The 23,520-nt window shown below is 38.1% G+C and overlaps 1 protein-coding gene across 5 annotated transcripts in view; it reads left to right on the forward strand.

Annotated features, from left to right (window-relative positions):
- The window catches only part of LOC126373549 (histone-lysine N-methyltransferase PRDM16-like), a 166,004-nt gene extending 142,684 nt beyond the window's left edge, over positions 1-23,320 (forward strand). For 4 of the 5 annotated variants that reach the window (XM_050019683.1, XM_050019685.1, XM_050019686.1 and 1 more), the window contains 4 exons: positions 7,763-7,883; positions 19,318-19,474; positions 19,773-19,943; positions 20,116-23,320. In XM_050019683.1, the coding sequence (XP_049875640.1) occupies positions 7,763-7,883; positions 19,318-19,474; positions 19,773-19,943; positions 20,116-21,870 (2,204 nt within the window). In that variant the 3' untranslated portion in view covers positions 21,871-23,320. The remainder of the gene's footprint in view (positions 1-7,762; positions 7,884-19,317; positions 19,475-19,772; positions 19,944-20,115) is intronic. The other variant, XM_050019684.1, reaches the window with a different exon arrangement.
- Positions 23,321-23,520: the final 200 nt, after the last annotated feature.

Raw genomic sequence — 23,520 nt, forward strand, 5'->3', positions numbered from 1 at the left:
GCTTTGTAAGGCACGCTAAGCCGTTGGTCCCGGATACTACTTACTGATGTAAGTGAGTATTCGTTACATGAGTCATGTCAGGGGCCTTTGGTGGCTTAGCAGTAACAGTGACACGAGAATTGATGAGGTAATCCACCTCACAATCCACGAAGAAGATTTTTGCTATTGCCATAAGGCCGTTCACAAAATTTCCCAAATATCAGCGTTCAAGCAATGTCTGATCATTTAGCCAGTCATGTCTATTTTAACACCAAAATTCCTGCCACCCACATTCAAGTGAATGACGTCTCAATATTTCCACAATGACTCTTAAATATCCGTAATTAGCTTCAATATGTTCTATACATTTGTCATAATGCTCCGGGCATATTGCATAAGGTGATGGATGAGTCTAGCTGTGAAATGAGCAAGTATTTATTCCATATTTGAATCGTCATTCAGCATTGAACGATGTGCAGAGAAAGGGTTTCTAATTACAACACTGAGAAAGATCGATTTATAATTATTTTTGCTAATACTTTTAATATTCTTATTTAAAAAAATAAATAAATAGAAAATAATAAAATTAAATTCAAATTTACATTAACTCTGTGTACGTTTATATTTATTAAGAGTTTTTCTTACACATCTTATTATCAACTTTACAATAGTCGATAACTGTAATAGGCCTCATAAGTACAACATTAATGTAACTTTTTAAGCTTACGGTGCTGTTGTTATCCCAAATAAATAAATAAATTTTAAAATATTTTAAATAAAACCTTTAATTTGCTTTCTGTGTAGTTTCCTTCAAATAATTCTACCCAGAATAAACTTCATCTGTTCTGTTTAAAAATAATATTTGTACTTACTTTTCTAATATTAAAACATTATTTTTTTCTTATTAGAAGTAAGTACCTAGCTTTTATATTTAGTATATCACATTGATATCAAAAAATAATCTCATACAGTCCCGTATAAAGGAAACCAGATTTAAAACATCCGAATTTTAATCTGCAAAATAATAAAAATACGTTAACCCTTTATTAGCCATAGTTTGGGCGCGCGTCCAATAATGACTGAGTGTCGCACAGTGACATTTGTCATCGCGCAATTGTTGCGCAGATTAAAATTGATGACGTTGCTTTGTGCGCACGCGCGTTCTGCGCACACGACGTATTATCAAACGTGCATTCCTATTTTGAATTTCGATAAGGATCTAGAGTAAATCGTTTGGATTATTTTGATCTGGCTTAGATACTAGTCGATCAAATATTATACTTATAAGTAATTTAAATTGACTTCTAGATGTATAATTTCATCAAAATGTTTGTCCAGGAAATAATTAATGAAGCTTATTGGACAAAACTCAATTTACTTAGCAGATAAACCAGGGCAAACTATTCGTGTTTTTTTTTTGAAAATGAAATACGTAAAAACCCGTTCATACTTATATAAAACTTTACTAAGTGTTTAAAAAATATCTTTTATAAACCTGCTCTAATATAATGTACTTACCCAAACATTTACCCAAATTGCACAAATTCAAAAACGCAAAACGGTCCGGAATTACCTCCCCTCTCTGTACTAGGAATGATTAATCAAAAAATTAAGCAACGACAATGACTTCACCCCATTAAACCGAGCACAATCGCCCTGCGTCCCACACACCGTGTTTATTTAACAATCAAATAAATATTACGAACAATAAAATAGAAATATTTCAATTTAATATCTCCGCCCCAGAAGGGTTGACGCGCGCAGTCTACGCCCTTTGTTCCCAGTCCTATCTTGATGTTACGCAAAATTGAATAATTTTCAAACCACAATAGATTGGCTTATCCGTGACTTCACAATTTCGTTGTGGATTATTTTCATGCCATTGTCCGAAGATTTTCTAGATAATTAATCTGGGTTATCTCTTTATATAAAACTAGGTATTACTCGTATGCCATATTGTTAAATTGATTTTAAAACATCGACATGGATGACTTTAGCTACTTATACTTAAACTTAAAAAAAATTAAGTCAATGTCTATTGTAATCAATTTCTGATAAAAATAACTTCATCCCGTTTTTTTTTAATTTCTATCGAGAAAAGAAGCTGGTATGCCTAACTATACAACTAACTATCTAAAACTAACTAACTAATTATATATGACTTAAGAAAATAAAATGAATTTTGCCTTTGCATTCATCATCTGCCATTATTACAACACTGGACTTAACATTTTAACCCTGCCAAAGTCAGCATCTTAACGGACAATACCGGTCAAAGTGACCGTTCGCACCGCAGGGCGCAACGGTACTCTGCGCGTACGCACTTGATGCGAGCTCCCGAGGGCGCGACCAGTAGGAAGTGTGCCCAATAGAATATCATTATTGGTCGTGTGTGGCTTAGCTGTTATCTGCAATGTAGTGCAAATTGGATACGCTCTTAAGTTCTACGGCGCTATTATTGGCAATATTCGCTCTAATGTTTTACGAGTAGTATATGACATTTGCCCCTAGAAGTTCACGGTCGTTATATCAACGACATGGTTTTCTAACTGGAACATAGGCCATTTTAAATATTAATATATATTAAATAAGAATACGATTTTTTATCTGTGTATTACAACACTCGAACACGGGCGGCCATGATTGAGCTTCGACTGACGTCACATTTCACAAAATAAACAGAAACTATCTGTCAATGTTTGACAGTTTCTTTGTTTATTGAAATGTGACGTCACCGGGCAAAATATCACGTGACCAACCGGGGTTAAAAACTGAAGTCCAACAAACTGTTATCCGACAAGATTTTACTTCCGTTGTCGAAATTTGAAATTAATGAAGAAAAATACGTTTTTTTTTATTATATAAAACTTTTTCGAGAAAATAAAATATTTTAAGAGGTATAAAATAAGCGTTTGTAATTTATTTTTAAAATACTTATCCAAAAATTTTCAAGTAGCCGATTGCAAATTTGATCTTGCGTGGACATTTTGTCTTGTGTCTTGAGGGTGGCAAATTCGCGATAATTAATAGTTTATGATTAAACCAATAAAACAAAACTTATAATAGCAATACTTACTTAAGGATTAAGCAACTCAAGAAATAAATAAGTACATTGTTTTCAGTTAAGAATGTAAGGCTTTTAAGTAACGTTACTTACTGAATACTGTTTGATAACTTCGAAGTTTATGATATATGGGATTTTGGATTTTCTTTTTCAATTAAGTATATTATATTTAAAGACGCTGTTCTATTCAGGACAGCGCAAGTGGTTAGGATTCTTCCTTTCCATCTTTTTCTTTTCCGCATTAATGTGTATCAAACACATAAGATGGTCCTTCGAACTACGGATTCATATCCGTGAACCAGTAATTTCTTACCGCAAAATCGCATTTTTTGATTCCGCAAATTCGATAGCTAGATATCGTATAGCTACGGTAACAATCCCAATTCACATTAAAACACATAATAACGGGTTCTTATCGCGTTTAAAGTAGGGATATGAGATTCCCGATATTTCGACACTGTTGCAAGTGCCATGATCACGGGATGACTGAGTATTATTGATTGATTGATTGACTGATGAGATTGGAGTGGAGTAAGTAGATCCATAATTTTCTACGGCACTTGCAACAGTGTCAAAATATCGGGTGTCTCATATCCCTACTTTAAACCGTGATAATAACCGTGTAAAATTAAAACAATGTATAATTCACATTAAGTCGATAGAGACTATATTTTCGATGATTATGTCCGTTTTTGTTCTATTCTAATGAAAGTCAAACGGCCACAGTTTATCAGCGAAAGATCGCGAGAAATGACAGGTGCCGCACTTATCGTGGGGTCATTAAATTCATTACAAAGATCGGTAAGTCACCGTCACGGTGCGCGCGCGCCGACGCACGCCATCTGGCGGCGGCCGTGGGAAAACTTAACGAACGAGCAGCCCTTGCCCTTATGCTTATGAGTGTTAAAGGGAATATATTTGGGAACCTTTTGAGACAAAAGAGGAATGGGAATTGGTCTTGTTAATTACAGTGTACGTTGTCGTTATATGAACCTTGTCAGGGGCCTTTGGCGGCTCAATAGTAGCCCTCACACCAGGGTTGATGAGGTTGATACTCCACCTCACAACCCACACGATAGAAGAAGAGAAAAGATGACAATTTATGACTAGACAATGAGTCAATCAATGAGTTATTAAATAATTTTAAGTGCATTTTCCACTAACACAGTTGGCTCGACCATATAGACGGCGATATGGCTCACCACCACGTCGTATGACATATAAATAAATAACCATGAGATGACGTTGGCATGTTATATAAATTGTCATTATATCGTCTGATCAACCCATCCAAGAATCCTGGTGGGGACATATCACGGAAATCACTTTGTGATCCCTAGTTTGGTTAGGACTTTACAGGCTGATCACCTGATTGTCCGAAAGTAAGATGATCCGTGCTTCGGAATGCACTTTAACCGTTGGTCTCGGTTACTACTTACTGATGCAAGTTAGTAGTTACCTGAGCCATATCAGGGGGCTTTGGCGGTTCAGTAGTAATCCTGACACCAAGGTTGATGGGATTGGTTAAGCGATAGGAGAAGATCCAAGAATTTCCTTTCGACCTGTTCTAAAATCCCTGAAAACCAAAGCCGGTAGGGTCGAATCACCACTTATTTATTTTACACAACCCACCGGCGGTTGACACGCACAGATGATTTCCACAAGGGGTCAAGTGTTCGGGCGGGGTGGGGGTGGCAGCCCGTAATTTGTAACCCACCCAGTTCACTGTTGACACCACATATAGTTCAGTTGACCTGAGGGTTGGTGGTGTCATCTATGCCATCTTACTGCATCGGAACCGGAAGCCATCTTTGAATATTCGCGAGTTCGCAATAATTTTTTGACAAGAATATTTAATTAAGAAGAGTAAGATTTAAATTCGGAAGTGTCAGGTGCGTATTTTTGAGTTATATAACTATTTTAATTTTAGTTCTATCAACCAATAATTTTGCAATTTGTTGATATACGATTTATAGTGTCAGTTTTTTCAGGTTCAAAGTGATCAGAATTATTTGTTTTCTGTATTTTATCTAAGTTTTAACAAAGTTATATCACACATTTCTCTATATCGTATCATAGTTTAAGAATATAGTAAGTAGATACTTATAAGACAGTGCCTAGGTCAGTATTTAAGTACAGTCTTTGCCGCAATTAAAAGCAACAGTGATTGGCACTTGGGTCTATAAAATCTAGGGGTGGTATTAATAAACTAATTTCAGCTTTGAGACAGTTCTTATACAGGGTGTTAGTGACATCTTAACGAGTACTGAGGAGGACGATTCAGACCATGATTCTGAGTCAACAAAAAGTTATTTTTTAAAATTATTTTCAGTTCTATACTTTTGACGAAAAATCCCACTTTATATCAACTCAGAGTCATGGTCTAAATTATCCCCCTCAGTATTCGTTACGGTGTCACTAACATCCTGTATATAAACAGAGACTTGCGCATGATCTTGAGGGCAGTCTCTGCTGAGTTTAGTTTATTAATACCATTCCAGATCTATCACAAATATAAGAATCTCAGACGAAATCAATTTTATCTAGCCTTGCCTTATCACGGATGCTTGTTAGACAATAACCAGGGCGGGGTGCTCGTGACTCGTATTAATTCTGCATGTGTCAATGTGGAGCTCAACGCGAATAGGATTGAACAACGCGCATAAGGCCGTGATTTCTACCACAGTGGGTAGCGGGACGCGACGAAACAAAATCAAATATACTCTATTGCACACAAACAATACATACAAACATTTAGCAACAGTACAAAAGGGCAACCTTAGTGTTCTAGCAATTCCTATTATTTTATTTTTGAAGATCTATGGAATTGTTTTCAACAAAAGCGTGAACGGCGCGCATACAAATCAAAATCTTTTCAAAATCCTAACCCTGTAGATTAACCAGGAAAAGTCAATCTGGAAGTGGAAACCGGGGCGCAGGAACCACAAAGTTTCATCATATCCATCCATTTGCGTCTTTTTATCTATATTTCTGCTCACGCTACTGCTTCCCGCTGTCGCTTCGCTGCGGGCGCTGCGCTCGCGCACACTTCCGACGGCGCTCGTGATCGCTTCGTCGCAAATAACACGACGACTATGACAACGTTGTTGAAAACAAATACGTTAATTATCGGTCTTGTAATGCTGTTTTAGGAGTTTAACAGGATAATGGTTAATAATTGCGTTTTGGTGTAATCGTGGTGCTTTTAATTATGGTCATGTCTTTTATAGATCGGCAAACGTTACTAGTTTGTAACGAACCTAATCCGAAGTGACAATATATAATTTGTTTTTAAGCATGATAAATTGCTGCACTAACTTACAGTTACCACGAATTTTAGCTTTCTACACTTCGAAGTAACACTCCAAACTCCGACGCATCGGTATAATGACGATATATGGAGAAAAAAATAATATAGACAGGATGAGGATTACTGACGTAATCAGTGACCCGGTGTTGTAATAAAACGTTCGTCCCTGTTTGACAAGAGCAGGTTCAACTCCTGAGTCAGATTTTTTCGATTTAATTTTCACTGTTTGTGTTTCCCTAAGCTCGCGTGAGTGCTAAAAATACAAAATGACTCCATACCTTTAGAAGGCTTTCACAAAATAAAATGCAACTTCCTTATTGCTTTAAGCGATAAGGCCGCCATTTGTCATTAACTTAGTTAAGAGTCTTTTTGTAATTATTTCTTTTTATTTTGGTGCAATAAAGTGTATTTGTATTGTATTGTATTGCATATCTTATATTCCAAATTGTTGCAATCAAACAAATCCTTCACCTGATTGTCCAAAAAAGTAAGATGATTCCGTGCGTCGGAGCGCGCGCTAAGCCGTAAAAAGCACCTCCATTAACTCGCAGTGGAGCAGCGTAGGGAGTATGCTCCATACCCTGTGCCCAGCAGTGGGACGTATATAGGCTGTTTATGTGTTTTGCTGCAATTAAAATTATTTTATAACAAACGGTCGCTTACAAGCGGCGTAACTTATCAAACATCTATTTATCGTTAAAACAATACTGAATTGTCAATTAATTACTTTCACGACACGAGAACGGGTACTAAATAACTAAAGCCAGAGACCTTTAAGTCGTGGACGTCAATAAATAATAGATTAATTCTGAATATGCAACATCTATTGACTTATGTATCCTGTATGGAAGTGGAGCTATAATTGTAGCCTTTCTATGATTTATAAGCCTCCTCGTCTTCATATCTATGAGTTTCATTGTTTGTTTAATATTTCTGCTATCAACTTACTATTACCTCCACCAGAACGACCTCCGTGGTCCAGTGGTTGAGCATTGGGCTCATGATCCGGAGGACCTGGGTTTGAATCCCGGTGGGGACACATCACAAAAATCACTCTGTGATCCCTAGTTTGGTTAGGACATTACAAGCTGGTCACCTGATTGTCTGAATTTAAAGATGATCCGTGCTTCAGAAGGCACGCATATAGTATGGAAAACTGTTAACACGTAATTAGGCTCGCTTTTCTTCGGATTGGATGGTGAAGAAGTAGTCGCTTATAAAAAAAAAAAACTGGACTTTTTAATAAATTGAGGCTTAGCTAAGCGGATCCAGAATAAAAGGGATAAAATTTACGTTTTGTAATGGTTTACACTGTGACAAAAAGGCTTTAAATAAAATTACGCGTCGTATATATAATACGTTATCCCGTGTTTATTTTTAAATTGCGAATATTTTATTTTACATTTCAGAGCGCCAGAACTCCAACGTCAACTCATCGGGAGGATCACAGCCTCTGACTGAAGAGGACGAAAGGGAGGACGAACAACCTCGCTGCTCCTTCTGTGACGCGCCCTTCCCTAATATAGACGCGTGAGTATTATTTTGTTTACCTATGTTGTTACTTCTAGAAGTTTCTTGAGTTTACGAATTATTCGTACATATCGTGTACAAATGAGGTAAGTAGTGAAATTTGATGCAAAAGAAAACTGTTTTCTTTGAACAACAGATCTATTGATACAAATCACTCATTCAATATAACCTACCCATAGCTTCAAAATAATTATTTTTAGAGCCATGCTCTTGTCAGTGTAGCATTCTCCACTCTTGTCTATCAAAGGCCAATTCCTTGACTTCCTTATAAGACACGACGTGCGCCTCAAAAACTACAGAAAATGATAACCGTAATGAAACTCTAAAACAACAATAATTTACATTGATTTCATCTTCATCAGTCCATTAACGTCCCCACTGCTGGGGCACGGGCCTTCCCTATGGATGGATAGGGAGATCGGGCCTTAAACCATCACGCGGGCCCAGTGCGGATTGATGGTTATTAACGATTGCTAATGCAGCCGGGACCAACGGCTTAACGTGCCTTCCGAAGCACGGAGGAGCTCGAGATGAAAACTTTTTTTTGTGGTCACCCATCCTATGACCGGCCTTTGCGAAAGTTGCTTTACTTCAACAATCGCAGACCGAGCGCGTTAACCGCTGCGCCACCAAGCTCCTCCACTTAAATTATGCAATTAGGTAATTCGGATTGAAATCAGCAGCGTCTCGAGGTAGGCTTAAAAGATGTCGCTTCTAGCCCCTCCCCCTCACAAATCATCGCGTCTTATCAAATGGGCACATCTGAGACACTAAATAAATCGTTAGCTTTCTTCTATAGTAGCTAGGTATAAGGTTGGGATTGTTTCTTAACCCAACGAGGGACTTTCCAATTAGCGTTCCCCAAAAACGCGATAGATGGCGTTGTTAAGTTTTTTCTTCGTTTAACATTCTAATTTCATGGATAACAGACATACGAATCTTTTATCTTTGTTTTTGGGTAAAAATAAAGTTTGTGTTTTTGGAATTCTATGTAGGTATAGTCTCTGCTTACCCCGGTGGGAAATAGGCGTGAGTTTATGTATATATTTTGGGTATAAATGATGACCCTTTTCATTACACCAAGGTACAATTACAACTTCCACCCATTATTATTCTGATCAAAATAAAGAGAAGCAATGTAGGTAGCAACATCATTCTATACATAATGTGATCCAAATATCAAGTACTTAACAATTAGTTTTATATGTGCTTCTGCCATTACATTTTTGAATAATTATGTACCCCAGCAATGAGAAAATAGGTAATTGTCACGTTAAATGTGAACAACGCCATCTATCGTGTGATTGGGGAACGTCGAAACTTTGTCTGAGAAATAGAATGACAAAAATATATTATGTTCATATTTATACATATTCCTCACGTTGTAAGTCGGTATGTTACATACTTCTTTCAAAGTCAAAACATTTTCGAGTTAATTCCAATCAAATGTTACAAAATTCAATCATTGTCAAGTATAAAAGGAATAAGAAAATAATTATTTCTAAGCAATAGTTTTATGCTATTTGTGTGTTAACGTAATAACAACATTAAAATGTTCGTTAACTAAATTACTGCGTTCGGTTTTGTATGTCTTTCTGATAATTGCATTGTTGTAATTGCTTCTGCTATTTAACTGCGTGTAATTTTGCTGTTGAAATTATATTCTTACACCGACATTGACAAATTAGCTGAATTTTATTTAAAGAGAAACATTATTTACTCACTTGTCCATGTAAAGAGAATCGGAGAACATAATTTTGACGGGAGAAATGCATTTTCGGAAGTATGTGACCTAACCTGTATTGGGCTGGTTTACCCTTCGCGGGTTGGAAGGAAACACAGGCAGTCGCTTCTGTAAATAACCGGGCCTGTCAAATCTTCAGGTTAGGTAAGCGGACCCTGTGAAAAAACGGGACAATACTAGGACGATAATGGATTTTGAGGGAAAAACCCCTGAGTTATTCATGTAGTATAATTAATGTATTACGATTATGTCTTCCAAAGCCCTTAAACACCGAAACTTTAGTTTTGTATTTTCAAAGTAATTGTACTTAAGACTAAGAATCTTTCTGCGAACATTAAAAAGTAGAGTAAGTAAGTAAATACACGTTGACAACCTCCGTGGTCCAGTGGTTGAGCGTTGGGCTCACGATATGGAGGTCCCGGGTTCGAATCCCGGTGGGGATGTACCACAAAAAATATTTTGTGATGCCTAGTTTGGTTATGACATTACAGGCTGACCACAGGCTGTCCGAAAGAGTAAGAAGATCCGTGCTTCGGAAGGCATGTTAAGCCGTTGCTCCCGGTTAATACTTACTGATGTAAGTAAGTAGGTAGTTAGTCGTTACATGAGCAATGTCAGGGACCTTTGGTGGCTCAATAATAACTCTGACACTAGGGATGAGGAGGTTGGTAATCCACCTCACAACCCAGACGATAGAATAAGAATTATATACCTAACATTACTTCAGTTAAGGATATTAACAAATTAAAACGAATATCAGTACATTTTGAGCAAACTTCCATTCGTAGATAGCTTCAAAACGTGTAAACAAAGGGAAATTCACACAAAACGGCCATCATTTTCTAAATAGTAATAGCGTATTCAATCGTACCAACGAACCATAGATAAAAAAGCTCATAGAGCGATAAGATCTTGTCGACAATAAACTAAGCGGCTCATCACGAATGGAAAACATATTATCATGAATTTATTATCTGTGTGACAGCGGGGAAGCCGTGATGCCATGTCATCATGAAAGACTAAGAGCTTGGGGTCGAAATATGTTATCTAATTGGGGCTTTTCAGTGTTTCACCTGTGAAGATTTTCGTTAGCTACTTTTATGTTGCAGAAACTAATAAAAAGATTGCCTGCCAGTTGTTTTCAGGCAATATTCATGTTAGGTACCACGTTTACGTTTTTGTAGACACTGATTATTCCGTGAAGTACCGTGAGGTTCTGTCAAATCTTCAGGTTAGATAAGCGGACTCTGTGAAAAAACGGGACAATGTTAGGGAGACGACGATTATTCCGTGAAGTAGTCGCGTCGAGCTTTTAAATTGAGAACGGTCAAATGATTATAATTATGATTATGAACGGATTATAGATTAGTGTCATTCACGCTATTAATTTTTTTGAGTTTAGTCACTAAACCCTTCGGCGAACGTTTTTTCTTATTTCTAGCCAGATTTTGAATCCGCAATAGCCCAGTTCTGCGAACGCGCGACTTGAATATTAATGTCACGGGTTAGATTCCCGGCACGGGTTTTAAACTATTGAATTCGACTTTATGAGTTTCGATTCACGTTCAGGTGGTTTCCAGGATTTGTGCCCCGTTACTGGCAATAGATTCGCTGTTTTACATGAGACTTAAAACATAGCTGGTTAGGAGTGAGTGTATACTATATACCTCTGCCTACCCTTTCGCGGATACAGGCGTCATGCTACATAGCAAGCGAGCCTGCGCGAGCCTGTTGCCAGTCATCATCATCACCAGCCCATTAACGTCCCCACTGCTGGGGCACGGGCCTTCCCTATGGATGGATAGGGAGATCGGGCCTTAAACCACCACGCGGGCCCAGTGCGGATTGGTGGTTATTAACGACTGCTAATGCAGCCGGGACCAACGGCTTAATGTGCCTTCCGAAGCACGGAGGAGCTCGAGATAAAGTTTAAAGAGAAAAAGAGAAAAAGTTTCCACTTTTTCGGTGGCGCAGCGGTAAACGCGCTCGGTCTGCGATTGTTGAAGTTAAGCAACTTTCGCAAAGGCCGGTCATAGGATGGGTGTTGCCAGTAACCGGGCACAAATCCTGGAAACCTAAAACCTGTCTAGAACATAAACTATATATGTATACATATACAGAAACTATATATTATGTATACATATACATATATAGTTTATGTTCTAGACAGGTTTAAGGTTTCCAGGATTTGTGCCCGGATTGTGGCAACAGGCTCGCTCCCTATTACATGAGACTTATAACGTAGCTGGCGAGGAGTGGGTGTCTACAAATCTCTGCCTACCCTTTCGAGGACACAAGCGTCATGCTATGTGTATGTTAGTTTATGTATATTTATATACAAGACAGGTTTTATCATGATTAAAAACTACAGCGGTTTAAAGCCACGAGCTCTTGGACAAAACCCATCGGCAGTTCGTCAATAATGCAAACATCCAGATTACCGGCATGCACTGTCTAACATATCCGCTATCGCACATCACTATTGTTTTAAATGATTCCAATGTTTCTAGGGCACACCACATCGATTACTGATTGCTCGACTTTTTACTCACCTACGCTAATGTTATTGGAATTGCGATAGGCATTTTCGTGCTAAAAAGTACGTTATAAGACTTTTAACGGAGTACGCATTGCAAGAATACTTAATAAAGTTGATAAACCTAGTTTTCTTCTTGTTTAAAAAAAATAGCTTTTACGAAAACAACTGTAATAGTTAGTGTTTAGTGATACTACCTCCGGCCAAGTAGTTAATGCCATCTGCGGCAAATCTACAATAAGTCACGTCAAAAAAAAGTGATACTACCAATAGGCCTCTTAAACTCGATACATACATATAAAAAACCTCTCCAACCAGATGACAAAGCAAAAAAAGAACTGGTTCAAATCCAAGTCGCCCTGACATGTCATATGATGAACAGCGTAGGCTTATCATCAGCCTCAGATGTTATTGATGCCTTAAATTATATTGTCACGAGCACTCCTAATACTCCCTCAAGCGAACCATGCATCATGTAGGTTATGAAACCTATTGTTATCTCTATCGGATCTCTTCCTTCCACTCTTACTTTCGTCAGACCTGTCCGAATTGGAGTATTCATTCGGGCGGAATAAAATGTTGTTAGGAGAAGAGTGAGGATAGCAAATGTTTTGAAAAAAATCTCAAATGAACTCTGTTTTTCATTAATATAAGATCACGACTAGTTAGAGGTTTTTTTTTGACGTGACTTATAGTAGATTTGCCGCAGATGGCACCTGGCCGGGAAAATGGGGAGCGCTGAAGGCTCTCACCCGGTACAACATTTAAGACAACAGGCTTGAGGGTGCCCAGTGGGGCGCGAACTTCGGCTCAGAGCGTTGTCTGAGAGGGAAAATAATTGAAAGAATTAGTCGACCCTAGTGGGTGGATAGCGATAAGCGCTGATTGAAGGAAATCGTCGACCACGCCAGCAGGGTCGGTATCGGGGGTAACAGTTAGAGGTACATACATAGCAAGATTAACTAAGTACCCCCACATCACCTTGCTGACTGTTAGACCAATATAATAGATGGATGTGGTAGTGGTCTATTTTTTTTAAACATTATTTAAATAAGTTTGTAGAGCAAAGTGTATATTCAATGTGATTGCAAGTCGTCAGGTAAAGATTTGCGGTTCTGAAAGTGTACATACAATATAATATAAAATATTTATTTAGATGTTATAATGATTATTATTATAACAAGGCTAGTGTCGCCTCTTTTATATAGCCGTGCCCTTGTAGGGCGTCACGTGTACCTTTTTACTATGTTCCACCTTCATTTATGTTTGTGACATGCAATAAATGAATATGAATACCTTTGTTATGAGGAGCTCGGTGGCGCAGCGGTTCACGCGCTCAGTCTGCGATTGTTGAAGTTAAGCAACTTTCGCAAAGGCCGGTCATAGGATGGGTGACCACAAAAAAAAAGTTTTCATCTCGAGCTCCTCCGTGCTTCGGAAGGCACGTTAAGCCGTTGGTCCCGGCTGCATTAGCAGTCGTTAATAACCATCAATCCGCACTGGGCCCGCGTGATGGTTTAAGGCCCGTTCTCCCTGTCCATCCACAGGGAAGGCCCGTGCCCCAGCAGTGGGGACGTTTATGGGCTGATGATGACCTTTGTTATGTCTAAGTTTCTTTATAATTACGATTAGGTACGTACTGAACAATACTTAATCAATCTGAAAAAGAAGTGAAATTTACATCACATTACTTTAGAATCATTGATAGATTATTAGATGAATCATTGATTGAGGCTGATGAGTGCCACTGAGGATGCTGTTCGAGTGGCGGAATACTGGGCTGAAGGAATCTGAATGCCATCGAAACGACAAGAAGAAGATAGATTTATAAAAGAAAGTCTAGAATCAAACATTGACTCCTGTAAGAGTTTCCATCATCAATGTTTGTCACAATTGGTCTGATCATCTGAGCTGTCACACCTTGAATCAATATCTGATCTATCAGTAGCATTGCGCAGCCCAGAATTACGACCTCGTGATCGAGTCGTTTTAATACATATATAAACTTACGCCTACGGTCCTGTTTGGGGTTGACAGAGTAATGAGCATTAATCGACAAATTAATTATCTTTCGAAACCAACTACTGTACTGGTTTCAATTAGATATAGGTATTGTGAGTTTTAATCTATGTTGTATGTATGTTGTGTGGATGTATGAGACTTGGACAGTACCGGAAAGAATGGTGTAAAAGAGAGGCCTATATCCCGCTGTGAAAGGTAGATAGATATAATCTATGTTAATAGATCATAAATAGTTGATATCACGAGGTTTCCAAGATTTGTGTCCGGTTAACGGCATTAGTCTAGCCCCCTATTAAATGGGAGTTGAACGTAGCAGGCGACGAGTGGGTGTACTATCCACTGCCTACCCCTTCGGGAATACAGTCGTGATGTTATGTACGGCGCCAGAAATCCTAATAGATTTAGGGCTGATATATCAATAAACGGATTAAGGATTGGTTATTTATCAATGGAATTATTTTGTGAGAAAATTTTCAAATTTGGAACACTTATTCTACGAATTGACGCTATGTGATTTTTGTGTTTGTATTTAGAGGTACCTTAATTTTTTCATCTCTGTTTAATTTGATAACCATTGTCTGCCCACATGATATTACATTTATTTATAACAATCATCAAGCTTTACTCAAAGCTATAGTTTTGCGAAATCATAGCACTGTTCAATAATATAGCTGTTAAAAGATAATAGTGGTCGGCACAAATTATAGTTCGTAAGTTGTAAATTGGTCAAATACAGAGTGCGGTTGAGATTTATCGACATTCTTGAAGATACAAGTATTAAAGACAGAAGTAGCGACGGGTTACTCTTAAAGGCAACTTTATACTTGTAAGTATTTTTGATACCTATAGTTTTAGTTGTATCGAACCTTGCTACTGGACTTGCACCAATGAGTTATTAATTTATCTTAAGTGCAGTTTTCACTAACATAGTTGGCTCGACCATTACAGACGGCGATACGGCTCATCACCTATCACGTTGGGCGAACAGAAAGCTCGATGACGTTTGGGTACTTAGTTCATCTTGTGATGGAAGTACTTTGTCTACCTCAATTGGGATATAGACGCTCACGTTATATTTCATCGCAACGAATTGCATACGTCATCTTGTTTCCCTCTTATAAGATTGCTATTTACGCAGTCGGGTTTATTTTTTCATTTATCATACAGGCGAATATTCAGAGTTATTAAAGACAAAAGAGGCAAGATGATTGGACACTTAATAAGACACGATGAATTTATTAAAGCATCATAGAAGGGAAGCTATAACCTCGTAAGGCCCGGATTTCCAGACACAATAGTTAAACAATGGGATTTGGATTTTAAAAGGACTTTGGGCGTTAAGACCATATAGAAAGATAGGAAGGGAAAGACCAAGAAGAGTTTACATAGAACAGATTAAAGAGAAGGCGAACGTCGTGTCTTATAAGGAAGCGAAATAATTGGCCTTTTATAGACAAGAATGAAGTAATGATACACCGACAAGAGCGTGGCTCTTAAATTACTGATGACAATACAATCATAACTGATGGCAAGTGAAGATTTGGCCTAAGGTACACAAACGTTAAACAAGACAAGACAAATATTAAACCCAGCAGCATTTTACGAGCACGCTTTACATTGTCAGACATGTGGGTGGAGCTTAATGGATCAGTTCGAATGAAAGTTGTTCACTGGATGTTATCAGTGGAGAACACGTATGTCCGATCAGGATCGCGACATGTTATATCCACGTTCCCTTTCATTTCCGTTACCATTTGATCATGTTTCGTGATTTGAGTTACTAGGTACAGAGGTACTTTTGATGCTATAGGCGCTTTAGTTTGATCGTATAGTTTTGATGCAGTATCTTTATCGCCATAAAAATTAGATGAATTCATAGGTTATGCTATGTTAGGTTTGTTGATATTTGATGTCAGATACTTACATGATTTGTCTTTAAAGATGTAAGACCGAATGTCATTTTAAAATCAAAATCTCATTGTTAAACAATGTGTCTGCAAATCTCGGCATTAAGAGGTTTAAGGTTTTGATAAATTGGTATATTAACAATTATTTCAATTACCTAAGATACAATCATTCTTTTTTAAGAAATTTCCTGTCGTAACCTATAGCTCCCCAAAAGAAGTGTCACAGATTTATAGCAAAATATGATTCAATTCATCAAATGGAAACCTTGTATTAATTGGGTTTCTAAATCCAACCACCAGCCAATCCAAACATTACTTCAAACATTTATCATTGTAAACATATTTGTAAGCGAAATCCCAAACTAATATGACGAGAACGATCGTCATTATCATCGATAACCCTAAACACACCATTGTCAATGCACAGAAATATTCGGCACACTTTCAATACAATTACACAATAAGCTATTAAGAACTACACAATCGATCTATGTTGGAAACATTTACTTAGATGTGGCACAGGTAATAATAATAAAAAAAGAATCGGCTGGATGCAGATGGTTGAGATAAAGGGGCTGATGTAAGTGTGCCCTGCAGCGTTACTTGTGTTGCGTTACCGAGCTACTAAACAGCTACTAAGGTAGGAATCTCTGAAATAGTGCAGCTATTAACTGTATTATATTACGCGCAAGCGAGAGATCGTTTTGATAAAATCGACGAAATAGTGCATATTGTTTTTTCAAATTGGATATACTCTGCGCAGTATGGTGTTGAGCGTTTAAAAGAATCGATGCGAGAAATACATGCTCAACACGTAGTATGCTCAACAACTAGGTATTATAAAAAATGTGACTACTACTAATTGATGTTTTGGATGAGAGTCCACTTATAGTCGTGTCGTTTTGACTGTATGTCATCCAGTCCTTTTTCGGAACTTTAATTTAGGAACAGAATTGTATGTCTATGTGTTCGTCAGAGAATCTTTTTTACATAAAAGTTAATTGAACGTAAAACTCTTAAATAATAGTAGTTACTTTAACCAGAAGTCAAAATTATAAATAAATCAAACCATGACCCAAATGTAGATGTCCATTAGCAATTATATATCATGTGTAACCGATATTTCAACAGCAGTAAACCCCGAGACTAATATATTGCCGACAAATGTGCTTACATGCATCGGATCATTGTAAACGTGTTCAGAGAACTAATGATATTTAAAACATTGTCTATTTGGGTTCTAAATTTGTCGATTGCTAAAGGATCCTAGGGAATGCAGTCACCATCTTAGCGGCGGACGAACGAAATAGCCCGCTTCCTAGTTCCTCGATAATCATGTACACAACTGGTATGACTACGCAATGGACGAGCGGACAAGATGTAAGCGACGGAACCATTACTGACGGTAGATTTTATTCCTAAGATTAATTAAAAGATACGGCGCGGTTGGCCGTCCGCAAGAGTGAAAACGCGTTGCCATATCACGGCGACACAAACGAGACTTTCGAATGGAACAACATCCACTGCTCTATTTACGCTCCTGATTCGTTTGTAGTTACGTTCAGAAGTGGCAATGAGTTGTTATCTGAAGTAAATGATAGAGATCTAAACGTTATGACAGGTGCAACGTTAGAAATAGCCGGAGGCGGCAAGGGTTGCGTGTGGCGGACCAGTTCCTCCAAGGAGAGTCACTGAGACCGTTTTTGCAAATGATATACGCTTTCCATCAACTGTCGGAGTTTGTTACTATGACTAATTGGATTTTCTTGACCCGGACGATAAGCTTGCAGGAAATAAGGGATAAGGACGCTTAAGAAATTACCAATATGACATTGGAGTTATTCAAATAGATGTGGGATTGCTCATGTGCATACAAAACGAGTTGGATTATGTATGGGGCAAGTGCTCATATAATTTATCTACGTGTAGGCGATTCACAAACAAATATTTTACATTTACCTTGTGTATCTGGGTCTAGAATGCAGTCTTCACTCCAGTTCGTTAGCGTAATCTTCTCACTTTCTAATAGAGTCGTTGCACTTTATCTATTATGATTTGAATGTACCATAGCAAGCTGTATTTAGATCAAAGTTTATAGCTTTTAATTACAAGTCGTAAGGTTTCTTCCATTATTAGTTTTGATTGAAAAACCGGGAACCTAGAGATTTTAGATTATTATTAGAAGTCGTTACAACCAGGAATAATGTTTACGTTATTATTATTAAAGGTTGTTATTTCCTTGTATATTAACTATAATTAATATTAGTAGTTATCTAAACCATCTAAAGGTTCAAATCAACATAATTATGCTTCAAGAAACACGACAAAAAATAATTTGTTTGAATATTAAGCTATTTTCAAGTGGTAAATAGTTCTAATGTAGTATGTGTATTACAATTGCTATGATATAACATTTCATTTTCTATTTTTACCGATTTGAAAAAAGATTCCTGATTTTAATTCGACAGTAATTTTTATATCTGTTTATTAATTTGCTGAACAGCTGCTTACTATTTCGAGAACGATTGGGTAGTTTCGTAGGTGAAAGATTAATTATGAAATTGTGATTACTAAATAAAGACAGATCTAAAGGTGACTAAAAACTTTTTCTATTTAATAAGTGCGACATTTTGTCACGTTTTTCTATGACGTCACGGGTTGCTTTTTCATACAAATTAGTAATTTCGTGTTTTGACGTTTAGAAAAAAGTAACTGATTTGACTGGTTGGAAATTACCCTATGACGTACAGCAGCATATCGTAAAACCGATACTGGGAACGTGTCTTATCCAAAATAAGGAATCATTATAAATATGAGGGGCCGATTGATTACCTATCACTATTATCACCATACCATTCGTCATATCCATCTCAGGACTTCGTATTAAATAAGAGTGGCTGCAAGTAGTATTCTCATTACTTGTAGCTCTGCTTACCCCATAACGCTGCTAGAAAATATGTATATAGATTTTTTATTGTTAAATATTTTTACACAGGATGTTAGTGGTGTTTTAGTGGTTTTAAAATTATTTTCCGTTCCATACTTTTGCGACGGAATATTCCACTTGATATTAACTAAGAACCATGGTCTGAATCACCGCCCTCAGTATTCGTTACGATGCCACTAACACCTTGTATATTAAGAGTAATGATTGATTGTATATTAAGTAAGTGTGTGTATTTTTAGAGGTCCATTTATATAATTATTATTTTTTTTCTATTCCAGTCTCGACCGGCACCAGATCCAAGCTCACGGGCAGCCAGCATCAGCGTTCCACTGTGAGCTCTGCAACCGAACGTACAGCTCCCGCGCACTGTTGCTGCGTCACCGTGCGCTTGCGCACACTGACATCAGGAAATACCCCTGCGAGAACTGTCCTAAGGTGAGACGGTATTTTGTTTTGTAATTTTTTTCACTTTGATTCATGTTACCTATGCCTACTGATTATATTAAGGTCACAGTTTCCATTAAAATTTTGCTCAAATTAGTTTTACTCTAAACTTGCTAATGATAGTAACAAAACGAGATTTTTAATTAAGACCAAAAAATGCAGTCAAAACAATTGCAATACTTTCTGTTTCATTTACTACTGCATTGGTATCTTTCATAATATATTTTTATAAAATTAGTCTTTATCCGATCATAGTTTTACACGTACCCGAAACCTGATATAATTTCAGGTATTTACCGATCCTTCCAACCTGCAGCGCCACATCCGCGCGCAGCACGTCGGAGCCCGCAGTCACGCGTGTCCTGAGTGCGGGAAGACCTTCGCAACCTCCTCCGGCTTGAAGCAACACACACACATTCACTCCAGTGTCAAGCCGTTCCAGTGCAAAGTTTGCTTTAAGGTCAGTATCCTTTTATTTCATGAGTAGGTAATCTATGGCGAAACTTATTCGGCAGATAGTATACTGATAACTGTTGAATGATACAGGCTCTAGTTCTTCCATTTTCTATATTTTGTTACGTTTTGACTGATTTTCTAAACAAAATTTTAATAGCATGCCTGTTTCTTTCCAGGCCTACACCCAGTTCTCCAACCTGTGCCGTCACAAGCGAATGCATGTCGCATGCCGAGCTCTGATCGAATGCCAGAAATGCGGCCAGACATTCACGTCATACGCATCACTGACTAAACACAAGAGATTCTGCGATACCGCTGCAGCTGCTAACGTTAACCTACGTGGACCTATGCCCCAAGGTTTGCCGCAAATCCCGCAGTTACCCAACGTCGGAATGAATAACCCGAACAATAGCAACCCCTTCTCGATGTATCGAGGACCTACTCTGCCACATCCATACAATGCCTTCGCACATCACTATCCAGGATTATTCTCTGCAGCAGCAGCCGCCGCTTGCCCACCCGATTTTCTCAATCCTTTCACTCGACTCATCAACGTTCAAGGAGCTAATGTTCTCGCTTCCTTGGAACACGAGATCGCATTAAATACAAATCTAGCTAAGCAACAGGAAGGCCGCATGTCAGTCAAGAGCATTGACAGTGCAACTTCAGTTGATGACCTGAAGAAGAAAGAGTCAGAATTCGAAAACAACAAGAGAGATACCGATTCAGTTGACAGGAACACTCCAAAGTCTCAGAATTTGTACGTGAAATCTCCACCATTGTCTGACGATATAAATCAGCGACCACTGCCCGTAATGCCGATGACTACACCAATTGTTTCGTTTAATTTCCCAAGAGACGAATTGAAGAGGAAATCGCCATTCAATTTCTCTTTGAAAAATAATAATAACGATATTCAAGCGCGTAAATCAGTTTCTCCAGCTCCCAAAGATTTGTCCAAGTCAATTAAGGAGGTTGATAAAAATTCTGAATATTCAGACAATGAGGAAGAGCAAAAGAAAGATCAAGGTGATCAACCTCTGGATTTATCGGTGTCAAGAAAACAGAGCGATAAAGAATCAGAAATGGAAAATGATGATCATTCCTTTCGCAACTCTTCGGTGAAATCTTATTCTCCACCTGAAAGCCCAGTGGGCCGTGAAAGTAAGACTCCCGAGAATGAAACCACCGACGTAGATGTAGAAGCAGTAGAGCCAAAACGGGAGGACTCGCCACCGATGCTCGTATCACAACCGCTGGCGTTCCCGATGCCCGTCCACCCGCAGCACAACAACAGCCTCATTGATGCTATGTACCGAGGCCCGAGATTTCCGTCCTTTCATACAGCATCGGATGCGATTCTGAACTCTTCCCACTCACCCTATGTCCCGAGTCCGTTCAATTTTTTATCCCCACTCCTCGGCACGGATGGCCCAGATAGACAACAGTTCGCCAAGTTCCGGGAGCTAAGCGCGGGCACGGGGAAGCTGCGAGATCGCTACGCTTGCAAATTCTGCGGGAAGGTGTTCCCTCGCAGTGCAAATCTGACGCGTCATTTGCGCACCCACACCGGGGAGCAGCCTTACAAGTGTAAGTACTGCGAGCGTTCGTTCTCTATCTCGTCTAACTTGCAACGACACGTAAGGAACATACACAACAAAGAGCGGCCGTTTCGGTGTCCCTTGTGCGACAGATGCTTCGGGCAGCAGACGAACCTGGACCGTCACTTGAAGAAGCATGAGGCGGAGGGGGGAGATTCTCCGAGCTCGGCGGATACGGAACGTGAGGATGCTTATTTTGACGACATCAGGTCGTTTATGGGCAAGGTGACTTGCTCGCCGGGTGCGCGCTCACCGCCGGCCGCGTCCCCGCACGGTGCGCACGCGGCGCAGCACGCGACGCGACCCTCAGCCCTCGCCATCACCACATAGCCGCCGGCCTACCCGCTGCCGCCGCCGCCGCCGCTGTGGGCGCAACCTTACGAGTAGCGTTCCATTTTAATATACCCTGACAACAGGATTGGTGTGGTCGGTTATCGAGGCACATCCCACACGATAGAAGAAGAAGAAAATACACTTGTAACGATATTGTACACTACCCATATCGCTAAATAAGAGTGCTTCGATTCAGATGAACGATAATAAAATGTACGTATTTCGACGTCTCTCTTGTCGCGCGGAGAGCGATATGTTGACCGATGTTCTTTATATGAAGAGGGTTGGTTATTGTATCGCGTCGAAGTTTTCCTAGTGATATACGTGCATAACTACATGACAAAATATTTATAGTAATTGTAAGTATGATTATATTTATTATTAAGGACATTTGAGTAAAGGTAAGATTTACTTCAATATTCGTTCCTAGTTTACACTTTGTGATCTAATATTGACTTTGAAACGTATGTTACAGACTGTATATAATATCTTTTCACGATTGCATTAGTATCTATGTTAAAGTTGTATAAAGTTGATTTACTTAATAAGGGTCCTGCACTTGGACACGTAGGTACTTTATTGTAAACAAAATTGACGTTATATTTATTTGAGAAAGTATCGAAACATTGCATTGCTTGTAGAAATGAGGCGTAACGAAAACTTCTCTTATAGTCAAATGGCTACCAAAGTTTTTCTTTATATACTAAATTTATAGGGACGAGGAGAAAATTTTAAATTAAAAATTATTGGCACTATACATAAACCTATTGTTAAATTTATTATTACGTAGCTATGTCTAGAAAACAAATATCATTTAAATATTTTTGTTAAATTTGTTATATTTACACAGTTGTTGTATATAAATCTTCAAATTACATGACGGCATATCATGCGTTTAGATTAAATGAAAGCTCAACATGTTAAGGTATTGTATTGAAACATGAAACGTAGACATTAGTAGATATGTAAAATATTTGTAGTCTACAATTTAAGAAGGATTCTACAACTTTTTAAAATTTCAATCAATTATTATAACACTTGAGTGTAATATACATTTAAATAAACATTTGAATTTTTGATTCTTGTAGTAGGTACTGTATCTATGGATAGGTATGTTATAATGTTAAATAACTCATTTAAAAAATTGGATTAAAATTTGTAATATATTTGAGAAGCAATGCAATACATATAGTTAGTCATATCACTTGAAGGCACTAGATATTTTTAAGGTTTCTAGAGTCACAAATACGCTAATATTAAGACACCCGTACCTACATAATTTTATTTCATGTTCAATTATTGAAATATGAATTGTAACGCATTGAAAAATAAAAAAAAAAACAGTACAACTAATTATTTTGTTTTATTATTCATGAAACTTAAACTAACTAAAGTAAACTGCGTCTTACCAGGTCCAACGCCTGTCAGTGGCTGTGCAACGGGGCAATGTCGCTAGTGTAATGGGTTCGTTTGGACCAGGTCAGATTCAGAACACTTAAACGCCTAGTTGGACGTGACGAAGCTACATAAATGTTTCTGATTATGCGACGAATTTTAAATAATAATTAAACTTTTAAACTAAAGTAAACTAACTTCTGTTTTATTTGTTTTTTTATCCTATCAGATGCTTTATTATTATTTATATAT

The sequence above is a fragment of the Pectinophora gossypiella genome, chromosome 16 (genome assembly GCF_024362695.1).
Source record: "Pectinophora gossypiella chromosome 16, ilPecGoss1.1, whole genome shotgun sequence".
Classification (NCBI taxonomy): domain Eukaryota; kingdom Metazoa; phylum Arthropoda; class Insecta; order Lepidoptera; family Gelechiidae; genus Pectinophora; species Pectinophora gossypiella.